The sequence below is a fragment of the Hyla sarda genome, chromosome 7, assembly GCF_029499605.1.
Source record: "Hyla sarda isolate aHylSar1 chromosome 7, aHylSar1.hap1, whole genome shotgun sequence".
NCBI lineage: Eukaryota > Metazoa > Chordata > Amphibia > Anura > Hylidae > Hyla > Hyla sarda.
The window spans coordinates 74,536,503-74,550,401 of record NC_079195.1 but is presented as its reverse complement, the minus strand read 5'-3'; the positions used below and the strand labels follow the sequence as shown (position 1 = coordinate 74,550,401).

At 46.7% G+C, this 13,899-nt stretch overlaps 1 protein-coding gene across 2 annotated transcripts in view; it reads left to right on the top strand.

Annotated features, from left to right (window-relative positions):
- The window catches only part of NT5C2 (5'-nucleotidase, cytosolic II), a 111,300-nt gene extending 99,018 nt beyond the window's left edge, over window positions 1–12,282 (top strand). For both annotated transcript variants that reach the window (XM_056529660.1, XM_056529661.1), the window contains exon 18: window positions 8,286–12,282. In XM_056529660.1, coding sequence (XP_056385635.1) covers window positions 8,286–8,534 — 249 coding nt within the window. In that variant the 3' untranslated portion in view covers window positions 8,535–12,282. The remainder of the gene's footprint in view (window positions 1–8,285) is intronic.
- The last annotated feature ends 1,617 nt before the right edge of the window (window positions 12,283–13,899 follow it).

The following is a 13,899-nucleotide window of genomic DNA, read 5'->3' as shown; positions in this document are numbered from 1 at the left end:
TGCCTCATGGGTCCGGGTCCCCCTACCTCCCTGCTCGCCTCGCTCGCACATGGTAGCCTGGCATGATGCAGGTGACAAAGCTGGCTGAAGAATTCATGAAGTAAGTTCTTCAGGTTGAAGGTGAGTATTTTTCTCCCTTTTCTTGCAGGTTCCAGGATTCTGCATCCTCTGGAGGCCCCCTACTTCAGCCCACTCCTTTATTATTATTTCCCTGACATGTGGGGAACCCTTTCAGGCGGGAGGTACTGGGGATTTTCACTCAGTGGGGGACTGCATAAAAATCAGTGGTGTAGGACTGGGTTTAAGCCTCCCTTCTCTAGGGATGTTGTAGCCCCGGTGCCTTTTCACAGAGGCAGTCACTGCTTGGGCTATTACTTTCATTTCGGCAGCAGAACACAGCCGACTCCTCCTACTGCGCGGCCCCTATCTCCGCGCCTGAACTCAGCCCTGCTCTCCTGTCGGCAACTGCGGGCTGCCGTTGGTGTTTTTACTTTATGTGTGGCGAGGACGCCATTATAGCCCGGCCATTTAATGTCTTATCTCTGGCCGCGGGCTCTGGTCGGGTTTTAGCCTCACCCACTCACGGCCGTGGGAATCTCTATTCTATTATGTGGCCAGTCTTTTTTTCTGCCTATCAGCGCTGTTCGCGCGCAGAGGAGGTTTTTTAAAAGGCCAACAAGAAGCTTGGCCAGACCAGCCAGGGCCCAGATCCGGCCCCTCTCTTCTCATTGGCTAAGCGTTCTGTCTCCCTCACTCTCTCTCTCTCCTCAGCTGTTCAGCTCTCCTCACAGTTGCTACTTCACTGGGGACACACATATACACCAGGACAAGGTTGTTTCTGGGTGTGCTGTTTCCATTTGGATATGACCGAGCCCGGAATTATCTTTCCTTCTAGACAAATAGCAAGGGCCCTGGTCTCCTATTATTCTGACAGGGGCTGCAATTCTACCATGCCCAGTTCTGTGGAATTCACTTCTTCCGCCTGCACCACTGCTCCCCCTACTATCCCCTCCCCGACTTGGCTACAGCCTTGGAGTGGTCCTCTACGCTGGCCCTCCGGAGGGTCCCGCTCACATTCTCCCTATTCTACCGCTCTTGCAGGCGTAATAAGAGAGTGTTCTCTTACTCATCCCCTGGGTCTACTGGTAGGCACAGTCGCTCCCCTCATAGGGCTAGCCGTTACTCCAACTTGTCCAAGGCGTCTCTCCTCCGGAGGACGCTTCCGTGGTCGCTGCTCTGGCTCTCCAGACCACGTAACAGGTCAGTTGACTTTTTCCAAGACCACCTCTCGCGTTCTTCACCTGGAGAACTTGTGGGTGAAGTTTCCAATTCGGCCTCTGATTCAGAGGACTGCACGGATATGTCGGACATGTAGCACTCATTGGTTTCGGCCATAAGAGATGCCTTCCATCTAGAAGACCCAGGCACTTTGGACGTGGCTCCAGAAGTTTTCTTTCATCGTGTCCAACCTCCAGGGCTGCCTCACCTCGTTCCCATTCACCTGGAGAACTTGGTTCTGATTTGGCCTCCAACTCAGAGGACCGCACGGATAGGTCTGATGTGGTGTACTCATTGGTTTCGGCCATAAAAGACACCTTCCAGCTAAAGAACCCAGGAACTTCGGACGTGGTCCAGAAGTTTCCTTTCATCGTGCCCGACTTCTTCCAGGGCTACCTCACCTCGTTCCCATTCACCTGGAGAACTTGTGGATGAGGTTTCTGATTCGGCCTCCGACTTGGAGGAGCGCTTGGATATGCCTGATGTGGTGTACTCATTGGTTTCGGCCATAAGAGACACCTTCCATCTAAAGGACTCAGGAACTTTTGTCTCCTTTCCTTGTGCCCGACCGGCACCCAAGTCTTTCAGCTCTCGCTGAATTTTACGCCCTGCTGGTATCTACCTGGAGGCACCCTGACAAGAAGTTTCAGGAAACTAAGAAGGTTCAAGCGCGGTATCCCTTCGCCAAGGACCTCATTGCTCGGTGGACCTCCTCTCCACAACTGGAGATTTTCTGTGTTTTATGGAATTAGGTCGGCTCAGTGGTTGGCACTGTAGCATTGCAGTTCTGGGTCTTAGGTTCAGATCCTGACAAGGTCAGCATCTACAAAGGAGTTTGTGTTTCCTTTGCTTTCATGCGCAGCCACTGTGCTGCCTTGCCACAAGCTACCAGGTAGCCACCGTCCCTCCATGTGGCTTAAAGCCTGGAATGCGGACGCCACCTTCAGGTAGTGAGGCGACGGGCGGAAAATAGTTCTTTATTACCTCTGGATAAGGCTCACAGAACCGCTTTCCGTCATAAGTCCTCCTTCCGGTTCTGCCGACCTTTAGTACCAGCAAAGGGTACCAACAAAGGGTCCAGCCAGGCGCCTTCACGGGGAGAGGGCTCCCTCCTTCCGGACCCGTCCCTCCCAGAGGTAGGCTATCCGTTACGGACGTTTTGCGGCCCCATCAGGCACCCGTAGGCCTTCCTCGGCCTGAAGAGTCGCCCCCACCCGTCGACCTTTTCTCGGGTGGTTGGTCGCCTCTTACTATTCCAGGATGCCTTGACCACTAACATTCAGCGAGTGGTCCCTACACAGGGAGTAATTTTCCCGGTTCCTTCAGGGGAACGTTTTTGAGGTTTATTCCAACCTCTTTGTGGTCCCCAAGAAAGGCATTTCTGTTCGCCCAATCTGGGTTCTCGAGTATCTCAGCCAGCATCTTCTGGAATGAAGTCTCTCCGTTCGGTGCTGGCGTTCCTGGTTCACGGGGAATTTTCACTCCTCGGTGGACATCAAGGATGCCTGCCTCCACATCTCATTGTTTTCCGGTCATCAGCGGTACCTCCGCTTTGCAGTTCCGACGGTCATTTTCTATTGTGGCTCTCCATTTCGGTCTGACCACTTCTCCGCGGACCTTTACCAAAGTCCTGGCGCCTGTGATAGCCCTTTTACAGACAACAGTTTCCGTGATTCCTTACTTGGATGACCTCCTGATCAGAGTTCCAGCCAGGGCCCAGATCCTGGAGAGTCTTAGTCTCAACCTCCAGACCTTGTCTCGCTTTGGTTGGATGGTCAATCGGGACAAGTCCAACCACTCTCCTGGGGCTCCAGTTCGACGCGGCCTCTGCCCGCTTTCAACTCCGCCGACCAATCGGCTGACTTTCTTATCAAGAGTCCGATGACCTCGGCACCCTGCTCCAGTTTCCATTCGCTTTTGCATGGATGTCCTTGGTCGGTTAGCGGCGGCCGTGGAGGCCGTGCCATTTGCCCAGTTTAATCACCAACCTCTTCACTGGTGATTCTCTTCCGCTGGGACAGGTCTCCATTGTCTATCGACCGCAAGACCGCTCTCTCTCGACAGTCTTGTCAGTCCCTTCTATGGTGGCTTTGTTTCCCCCCTGTTTTTTTTCAGGGGCGCGCCTTCCTGCCCCTCCCTGCCAGTCTGTCAGGCTGGGGAGGTATTTTTAGGGACCGGCCGGTCTGGGGCCTTGGTCCCCCGAGAAGCCCTTTTCCCCTTCAACATGTTGGGCCTAGGGCAATCCTTTCTTTGCTTGCTTCTTGGGAAATTCCCTTCTGGGTGTAACTCAGGTTTCCGGCCATCTCAGCTATCTTCATTCCGGGCGTCTCTGGGATGTGGTCTTCTCAGCCAGTCCTCAGTTGTCCAAGGCGAGTGGTCCCACATCCGGAGATGTTTGCAGTGATCTGCAACCCCTGGGGCGCTCCAGGCGTGGACCTCTGCACGTCCCGCCACAACCGAAGCGTTCCCCTCTCTTGGTCGGGCTTTGCCCTACCTTATCTGTTTATTGGTCGGGGCCGTGAGGAAACTCTCAGCAAAGGGCATTTCTGCCATTCTCGTGGCCCAGTCTGGCCCCGGCGGGCGTGGTATGTCGTCATGGTCAGGTTCCTGAACGACTTAACGCTGCACCTTCTCTATCGTCTAGATCTCTTATCTCATGTCTTCTGTGCCACCCCTATTTACCGTTTCTGCTTTGGATGGCGTGGCGGTTGAGACAGCGGTTCTGATGACCTTTGAGGTTTCTCTTTCCGAGTGGTTCGCACCATGCTGAGGGCACACAAGCCTTCCTCTGCAAGATTTACCACCATACCTGGCGGTCTTATTTTTGTTGATGTGAAACTCAGCCTTTTTTCTCTGGTCGTGGTTTTCCTTCCCCGACCCCTTTCCTCTTTGCCTCCTTCCCCGAGAGGGGCCTTCCTTATTGCTCCTACCTCTGTTAGGCGGGGTCAGAGCTGGCAGCTCTCTCCTGCCATTCTCCCTCCCTGGTTGTATACCAGGACAAGTTGTTTTCCGTCCAGGTCCGTCCTTCTTACCTGAGATGGTTTTGATTTTTCATCTCAATGAGGACATCGTCCTACCGTCCTTTTGTCCAGCCCCTTCTCATCCCTGGGAGCATTTGCTCCACCACTTGGTTGTGGTGAGGGCTGTTTGGACTTGTCTCTCAGTCACTCTTTCCTTTCGGCAGTGTGACTCTCTTTTTTTTGTTTTTCCGGAAGGTCGTCGTACAGGACAGCCTGCTTCTACGGCCATCATTTTTCGGTGGATCCAGTCTGCTATTTCGGAAGCTTACCGCTGCAAGGGGAAGATCCCACCCTTCAGGGTTTTGGCTCATTCCACCCATTTTTCGGGGCATCCTGGGCACTCCGCTACGTGGCTTCGGCCTCGCAGTTCTGTAAAGCGTCCACATGGTTGTCTTTGCACACTTTCACAAGGTCCTACCAGATTCATACCTTTGCATCAGCTGATGCTCCTCTGGGCCATAAGGCATTGCAGGCGGCGGTGGTCCAGCTGTCCACCTGACTGATTTCCTTACCCACCCAAGGGACGGCTTTGGTACGTCCCATGGTCTGTGTCCCCGAATGGAGCCGATAGAGAAAAGGAGATTTTTATGCTTATCATAAAATCTCTTTCTCGAAGGATCCATTGGGGGACACAGCTCCCACCCTTTTTCTGGTGTTCCTATTTCAGTTATCTGTCTGAGGGTTTGTTCAGTTACCTTTTTTCTTCTGGTTGCTCGGACAGTTTCTGGTTTTTCTCTTGACCTGTCGGTCTTCTCCTATTGCTCTGGGACTAAAACTGATTACCTCAGGTGCCTGTGGGCGGGTATACCCTGCTGGGAGGAGCCGACTTTTCTTGTTGCCATAGTGTCAAGCCTCCTAGAGACAGCAGCATATACCCATGGTCTGTGTCCCCCAATGGATCCTTTGAGAAAGAGATTTTACGGTAAGCATAAAAATCTCCTTATTTGTGGGGTGAAATTGAAAAAAAAAAACACCATGGTGTTAAGTGTACGCCATCTTCTGTGCGGTTTAACTAACCTTATATTTTAATAGCTCGGCGGCACCACATATGATTATGTTTATTTTGATTATATTATTTTATTTAAAAAATGGAAGAGGGGGAGGGGGAATTAACATTTTTATTAGGGAAGGGGTAAATTCACTTTATTATAAAAAAAAGTTAACTTTTTTTTTTGTCCCCATAGGGGGCTATACCATGCAATGTGTAGGTTGCATACACTGTTCAATGCTGTGCCATAGCATAACACTGATCAGTGTTATTGGTGCTCTGCTGCTTTAGCCTGCCATCTCTGGCCAGAGCCTAAAGGGGGCCCACTGTAGTGAGTGGTGGTTCAGGCATTAAAGTAATGACAAGTTCCCATTGAGGGCCTTATTACACGACTGTGTGCTGCAAATGAGCTCCAATCTCGGCTCAAGTCCTTATACTGTTCAAACATTGGGTGGGGAGGCCCCACAAATTGTCGCTGGATTGTTTGTAGGACCCTTTGTTGCCATCAGTCATAAGCTGTCTGCTTTTCCATTTAGCAGACATGTTGAGAAAGACAGATTTTGCTGGGTTTAAAGGGAACCTGTCACATGGAAATACAGTCCAGTCTGCAGCCATGATATTATACAGTAGAATCTCCCAATAGTGGACACTCACGGGGAATAAAAAAGTGTCCACTGTTGAGAAATGTCCCTTACTGGGAAAAAAGGCTCAAAAATATTTCTACATGACGGAATACTGTTCTGTACTCACTATTGTAATTACCTATAAAACATGATAGAAAGGAATATCACAGTAGAATCTCCCAGTGATTTTAATCACCCCTTAGCCCTCCTCTGTATAATTTACAACCTGTGCCACCTTACTCCCCTGTGCCTTGTGCCAAATGATCACCCCATTACCCCCTGTGCCACATAGTTTACCCTTGATCACCCTGTGCCATATCATTCCCCCTTTATTACCCTCTGTGTAAATTCATCACCCCCTCTTTATGAAGTGGCACTTGGGGATAAAGGGGAATGAAATGGCACGGGGGGGGGGGGAGAAATGGCACAGGGGGTGGTAAAGAGGGGGTGATGAATTTTCACAGAGGGTAATAAAGGGGAATGAAATAGCACAGGGGGGATCAAGAGGAAATGATGTGGCATAGGGGGTATAAAAGGGGGGGTATTATTTGGCACGGGGGGGTTGAAAGGAGGGGGTGAATGATGTCGCTGGCGGATGTACAGAAGCAGGATACCACTGTTTAAACAGCGGTCTTCTGCTTCTGTGCTGGGGCTTCTGCAGGGAGGTGCATCGGGGACCTGGGCCCCCTTACTGGGGTATTGGCTGTACCCCTGACGGTGGCTCTGTGTGCAAGATAAGGCCGGCACATAAGCCTGGTTGTCCCCTATTTGGAGTGTTTTGTCCCCTTTTGGGTATGTCCGCGACTGCTATTGGGAATGTGCCCTATTCGGATGGTGCAAATACATTGTCTTATGGGACTCTACTGGGGAATTAAAAACTGTCCACTATTGTGAAGAGTCCACTATTGGGAAGTGTCCAAGGGAGATTTTACTGTATATGCCCCCCACACTCCAGGCTGAGCAGATTACATTAATTTAAAAAAAATACCCTTTTAACCCCTTAAGGACACATGACGTACTGGAACGTCATGTGTCCACTCCCGATCTATAACGCGGGGCCACGGCGTGGCCCCGCGTCATAGCGGTTCGGGCCCGGCCTCTAACAACGGCCGGGACCCGTGGCTAATAGCGCGCGGCATTGATCGCTGTGCCGCGCGCTATTAACCCTTTAGACGCGGCGTTCAAAGTTGAACGCCGCGTCTAAAGTGAAACCGAAAGCATGCCGGCTAGCTCAGTGGGCTGTTCGGGATAGCCGCGGTGAAATCGCGGCATCCCGAACAGCTGACAGGACAGCGGGAGGGCCCCTACCTGCCTCCTCGCTGTCCGATCGCCGAATGACTGCTCAGTGCCTGAGATCCAGGCATGAGCAGTCATGCGGCAGAATCATCGATCACTGGTTTCTTATGAGAAACCAGTGATCAATGTAAAAGATCAGTGTGTGCAGTGTTATAGGTCCCTATGGGACCTATAACACTGCAAAAAAAAAGTGCAAAAAAAAAGTGAATAAACATCATTTAACCCCTTCCCTATTAAAAGTTTGAATCACCCCCCTTTTCCCATAAAAGAAAAAACACAGTGTAAATAAAAATAAAAATAAACATAAATGGTATCGCCGCGTGCGGAAATGTCCGAATTATAAAAATATATCGTTAATTAAACCGCACGGTCAATGGCGTGCGCGCAAAAAAATTCCAAAGTCCAAAATAGTGCATTTTTGGTCACTTTTTATATCATGAAAAAATGAATAAAAAGCGATCAATAAGTCCTATCAATGCAAAAATGGTACAGTTAAAAACTTCAGATCACGGCGCAAAAAATGAGCCCTCATACCACCCCATACACGGAAAAATAAAAAAGTTATAGGGGTCAGAAGATGACAATTTTAAACGTATACATTTTTCTGCATGAAGTTATGATTTTTTCCAGAAGTGCGACAAATTCAAACCTGTATAAGTAGGGTATCATTTTAATCATATGGACCTACAGAATAAAGGTAAGGTGTCATTTTTGTACTACGTAGAAACGGAAGCCCCCAAAAGTTACAAAATGGCGTTTTTTTTTTCAATTTTGTCTCACAATGATTTTTTTTCCCGTTTCACCGTAGATTTTTGGGCACAATGACTGACGTCATTACAAAGTAGAATTGGTGGTGCAAAAAATAAGCCATCATATGGATTTTTAGGTGCAAAATTGAAAGAGTTATGATTTTTTAAAGGCAAGGAGCAAAAAACGAAAATGCAAAAACGGAAAAAACCCCGGTCCTTAAGGGGTTAATGTTGTAACTGGTCCCACCAGTCATGATGTGAGACTAGTCTAAAAAATGTGATTCTTGTTATGCCCTTATCAATTTTCATTACTATTCTCTTTTGCCTTTAGATGCCCCATGAATCCACAGTGGAGCATATTCATATGGATATCAATGAATCGGAGTCCCCAATGGCCACTCGGAACCGCTCCTCATTGGACTTCAAAGATTCTGACTACAAGCGGCATCAGCTGACACGCTCTGTCAGTGAAATAAAACCTCCCAACCTGTTTCCCCAAACACCACAAGAAATCACACATTGCCACGATGAGGATGATGATGAAGAAGAGGAGGAGGAGGAGGAGGAAGAAGAAGAATAAGTTTTATCCCAAGGAGGATATTGAGGAGCTCACTGTAATATTATACAAAGAAACTTTTGTTCTTTTGGAACAAATTTCCATGAACACAAAAGATTCTTTATTTTTTTGTTTTCTTAGTTAATCCTGTCCAACATTTGTGAATACAAGTCACTCGTTGACTCCAGGTTGTACCTTTCTGTCGGAGAGTACTGATACTTGGATATGGCACAGTATTTACCCTTTAGTTTTCACATTGTAATATTTTTACATTCTATGCCACCCTGAAAAATTTTGTTCGCAAATAGCAAGGTTCAGACTTTGCATGAGCACAAATGTCCTATATGCACAACGGCAACGGCCATCAGTGCCGAATTCTAAGGAAGAGATCCTTGTTGTGGCCACCATTACGTGATTGCCTGGATGGATGTTGGTTGTGGTATCCTGCCAACTTCTTATAGTAACCGACCCATGAAATGACCAAATAATGTTGGACAGCCCTTACCTGCTGTGAGGAGAGAGCATGCATATTTTCTTCTTCACTCCTTGGAGAAACATCAACCTGATACCGGAACCATTTTCTGAGCAAGCAGCCTATGAATTTGTCAGCAATTCAGAACATTCTGGTTCATTGACCTATTGTATCCTATAGGCAATGTCTCTGCACAGTGCGGGTTCTATCCTCCTGCTATGATGACATCTGTAACTCTGCTCCGTTGAAGTCAATGGAGATGCGTTGCATTTTTCTGGATGGGAGTTCTACTCTGCAGGAAAAAAACTACAGTCGTAACTCTTACTAGCCCTTCGTTCTGAATATGTACCAATAATTGGACCCCTACTTTTCTACTGGTGTGAAGTAAACAAGATCCCTTAAATGGTTATATATGGCACATGTGTTGTGTGCCATATTATAAATCCTCTGGAATGTGCCGGATATCACAAGTTCCTTTATAGGCTGCTACTTGTTGTGTTGGTTTTGCTCATAAAATGGCTCCATCCACTTACAGCTCTGCCTTAACCCTTACTAGCAGTGTAAATTCTATATTTTCATTTCTTTTTCTTTTTAAAGCTGTGATTTTTTATTTTTTTTGCTTTGAAGTACACAAAGCAGCTCTTTTAAGAAAATCTGAAAAGCTAGTTTTGTTATGCCTTTTTACTGGAATTACTGTAAGGGTTCGTGTTGATACATATACTGTCTTGGATTGTTTTCAAGCACCTGTTTGGAAATAATTTAGTGATTTTATTAAGCAGCTCTATACAAGGCAGTGTAGGACCACACACGTGCATTCACCAGACCTCCACAGCCCACCGTTTTACCTGAGCTTTGCTCCCTCATGACATAGGTCAGTGTTTCCAAACCAGCTGTTTCAAAACTTCAACTCCCAGCATGCCTGGACAGCCTTTGGCTGTCCGGGCATGCTGGGAGTTGTAGTTTTGCAATAGCTGGAGGCACTCTGGTTAGGAAACACTGACATAGGTACTTACAAGGACACCTTGCAATAGTTATGTGCTCTTTGTACTGGGTGAGAGGCCTGGTGGAGACACGGTAAAGCAAAGGAAGTGTAATCCTATTTTTCCTATACGGGTATGTGATGTTCTCTATAATTATAGCTTTCACCCATTGACAGCCACTTGTCTAAAGCTGTGACTATTGCAACCAATGAGTGGTATAATTGTGGTTATGGACAACTTTGTTTGCTCCTAAAACATCTCATGAAAACACTACTCCGCACGTAGGACACCCCCTCACAACCCACTGCCCTTGTATTAATGTAGATATCATCTGTTTATTTTCAATCTTCCATTTTTATAATGTTTGTGTTTATTTTTTGCCGTGCCCCTACATCTAGTTGAGATGGGCATTTTACAGCATTTGTATTCTGGTTTGCTGCGTTATTTGTACTGAAAGTGACCAATATAGTGTATTGTTTCAGCTTTATCATTTACAGCAGCGTTCCCCAACCTGTGTCTCTCTCTGGCCCTTGCAAAACTACAACTTCCATCATGCCTTGTTGTAGTTTTGCCAAAACTTGTGAGCCATGGGTTGGGGAACACTGCTTTAGAGCAATGTTCTGTAGCCTGTTGAAACTCAGCCATTATAATACAACAGCTGGGGAGTCACAGGTGGCGGACCACTGAGCTATCAGATCCAGGTGGGGGAGGGTAATACTGTGCGCTCCCGTACCCCAGCCGGACCAGTGCTGAAATCTATTGACTTTAATGAGCCGACCGGAGTCACCATTTGACTCCGGTCGGCTCATTTCTGCCCCGTATGCAGTTTTGTGACCGGACCTAAAACCGTAGTATCAAAAAAATGGATACGGGTCCAAAATGAGCCGACCTGAGTCAAACGGTGACTCCGGTCCGCTCATTAAAGTGAATGGATTTCAGCGCTGGTCCGGCTGGGGTATGAGAGCACAAGGTTTTCCCCTCCCCCAGCCGGATCCGGCAGCCGGGAGCCTGAAAATGTGGTGTGTATGCACCCTTAGGCTGGTGCATATTCCCAGAGTGCTTTTCTTCAAAGATGATTTTTATTAAGTAGATATAAGAAGCCTGTAGCTATTCAGCAGTTATGGTACTGTAAATATGCTTATGCCTTGCCTGCTAGACGTGATAGGAGGTGTATTTCAACAATAAATGGAAAACCGCAGGGTATCTCTCAGTTCCTTATGTAATGTTCACTGGTGCCTCCATCCATTCTCCTTACACCATATACCCATGAACTACAATGCTGTATTCCCCCCATGCTGGTAACTGTGTCAGGATGTGGCACCTCCATGTGTGCAATATTAAGTAAGGAAATTCCTAATAAATCTTTTGTATCTGAAAAACAAAGGTCTGGCTGTAGATTTTACAGATTTAGGAAATAGTCATTACTAGGGGGAGCCTACTGTATACTCTTTATACCAGTGTTTCCCAACCAGGGTGCCTCCAGGTGTTGCAAAACTACACCTCCCAGCATGCCCGGACAGCCTTTGGCTGACCGGGCATGCTGGGAGGTGTAGTTTTGCAACATCTGGAGGCACCCTGGTTCGGAAACACTGCTTTATACACTGAACTCTAAACAGTACACAGTAAGTGCCTTAGCTCCATCTAGTGGTGACTACAGGCATCCATGTTATTTTTAACCTGTTTTTTTTAATGCAGATTTGAGGGAGAGCATCAAAAGAACATATGTTAAGAAATTGTCAGAGAATTATGGACCTAAAAGGAGGTCAAGGTAAAGATTTGTTTCATGATGTTTCAGTCAGATCCTGATAGCAAGAGTTCTAATACAGTGAATGGGAGAGATCTAGATACTGTTTCTGAATTTCTCATTGACATTACCACAATGTAGCATGACCTCTGCATGCAAGGCAATGGGGATTCTTCACACCTACATTACTACGTGTCCCTTTCTCATTTTTATTTAGTTATTCTTTAAGACAGGTACTGCAGAATATCTAATTCCATTTCAAATTCAGTTTCGATCATTGATCAGTAAAGCACATGTTTGTGAACCCTGCACAATGGAACTGCTTTTGTACGCACACATTTTGGGATGAAGAAACTTGAGACTGCCATCCATTGTGCTGTAACATGCTGGAGCTCATGTTCTCTACATTGTAACCACAGGCATGCTTCTGGTTTAGAACATATTTCTAATAGTGATTTGTTTTTTGTTTAGTTTTTTCCTTTTTATGTTTGATAGTTTAATCTGGATTTGGTTTATTTGATTTCTTGTTTGTAAATCGCACTATACTGTATAATCAATAAATTTTAAGAAATTTTACATTTTCAACTTTTATGTTTTTGTTTCCAGTCTGTTGTGTTCTTTCCAGGCTCTATCATAAGATGTATGATCGCGGGGATCCCACCACTGGGGACCCCCGCAATCTGTCATTCTGCACCCACCTTTGTGAGCTTTCCGCAGAGCTGGAGGCTCAGAGTGTGAAACATGCCGACCATGATGCCGGAGTATCGTGACGTCACGACTCCGCCACCATGTGATGTCACGTCCCGCCCCTCAATGCAAGTCTATGGGAAGGGGCGTGATGGAGAGCTAACACAGGTGGGTGCGGAATGGCAGATTGCAGGGGTCCCCAGCTTTGGAAAGGGGATAAGATGTATTAGGGCCGGAGTACCCCTTTTAAATCTCCTGTGTTTTATTAATTAATAGAATCTTTATATAGGGATCATAAAGGGGAACTCTGGACAACTTATCCCCTTAGTGTCTGATCACAGTGGGTCAGACCACTGGGACACCTGCGACCTCCTGCCTGGTGCCTCTGTTTTCCACAGAGCGGGCACTGCGCAAAGCAGTGGTTAACACTCCCTCCATCTATGGGAGAGCCAGAGAATACAACCCTCATGTATCTCCGGCTCTCCCATAGAGATGCAGAAAGGGGGTGAAGCATTGGTCGATACAGCTCCATGCACGAAGCAGTGCCTGCCCTGTGCATTGGGAGAGCTGGGGCGCCAGGCAGAAAATTGTTGTGGATAGGGGATAAGTTGTTCAGTATTGGAGTACCACTTTAAAGTGTAAAACCTGTAACTAGATTAAAAAGGGGGCGTGACAGCTGTGGTTACGTGTGACGGGGTGAATTAAACAAAAGCATGCTGAAGCCAGGACAAATAACCCTATATTAGCAAGTTATACATCTTGGGGGTGATATTCTTATTTAAATACAATTTTCTGAATTACCCCTTTAAAGGGTCTGACCACACTGCTCTCTGCTGACACCTCTGTCTATGTCAGGAACTGTTCAAAACAGGATAGGTTTGCTTGCTCCTACTCTGAACAATTCCTGACCATGGACAGAGGTGTCGGCAGAGAGCACTGTGGTCAGACAGAAAAGAAATTAAAAAAGAAAAGCACTTTCTGTGGAGCATATAGCAGCTGATAAGTACTGGAAGGATTAAGATTTTCAAATAGTAACATAGTTCATAAGGTTGGAAAAAGAGTCCATTAAGTTCAACCTATAACCCTAATGAGACCCTACTGAGTTGAATAGAAGTAATTTACAAATCTAATAGAACAGAAATAGGTAGCCAGTGGTGCGATGAAAAATTCTGTTTATTCAGATCCCATAAAACCGCATGCAAGCGGGACCCAGCCAGGTAACAAACAACCAATGATCAGCGTGGACGCGTTTCGGGTATGCACCCTTTGTCTCAGCATATTGTAAAATCACTACAAAAACAGGTTATATACGGGCATCTATCCGAGGAAAGGAGGAGTCTGGACTAAGTCCATAATAATTAACCCACTCGGTTACCTCGATAGATTAACCCTAACAAACACTTAAAGGTAAAACCTGTAAGTAGTAATAAGATATTGTTACACATAAAATTCCATACAAAAAATGCAATTATGGAACAATGTAAATCCTATGTTAATGAAAAGAAA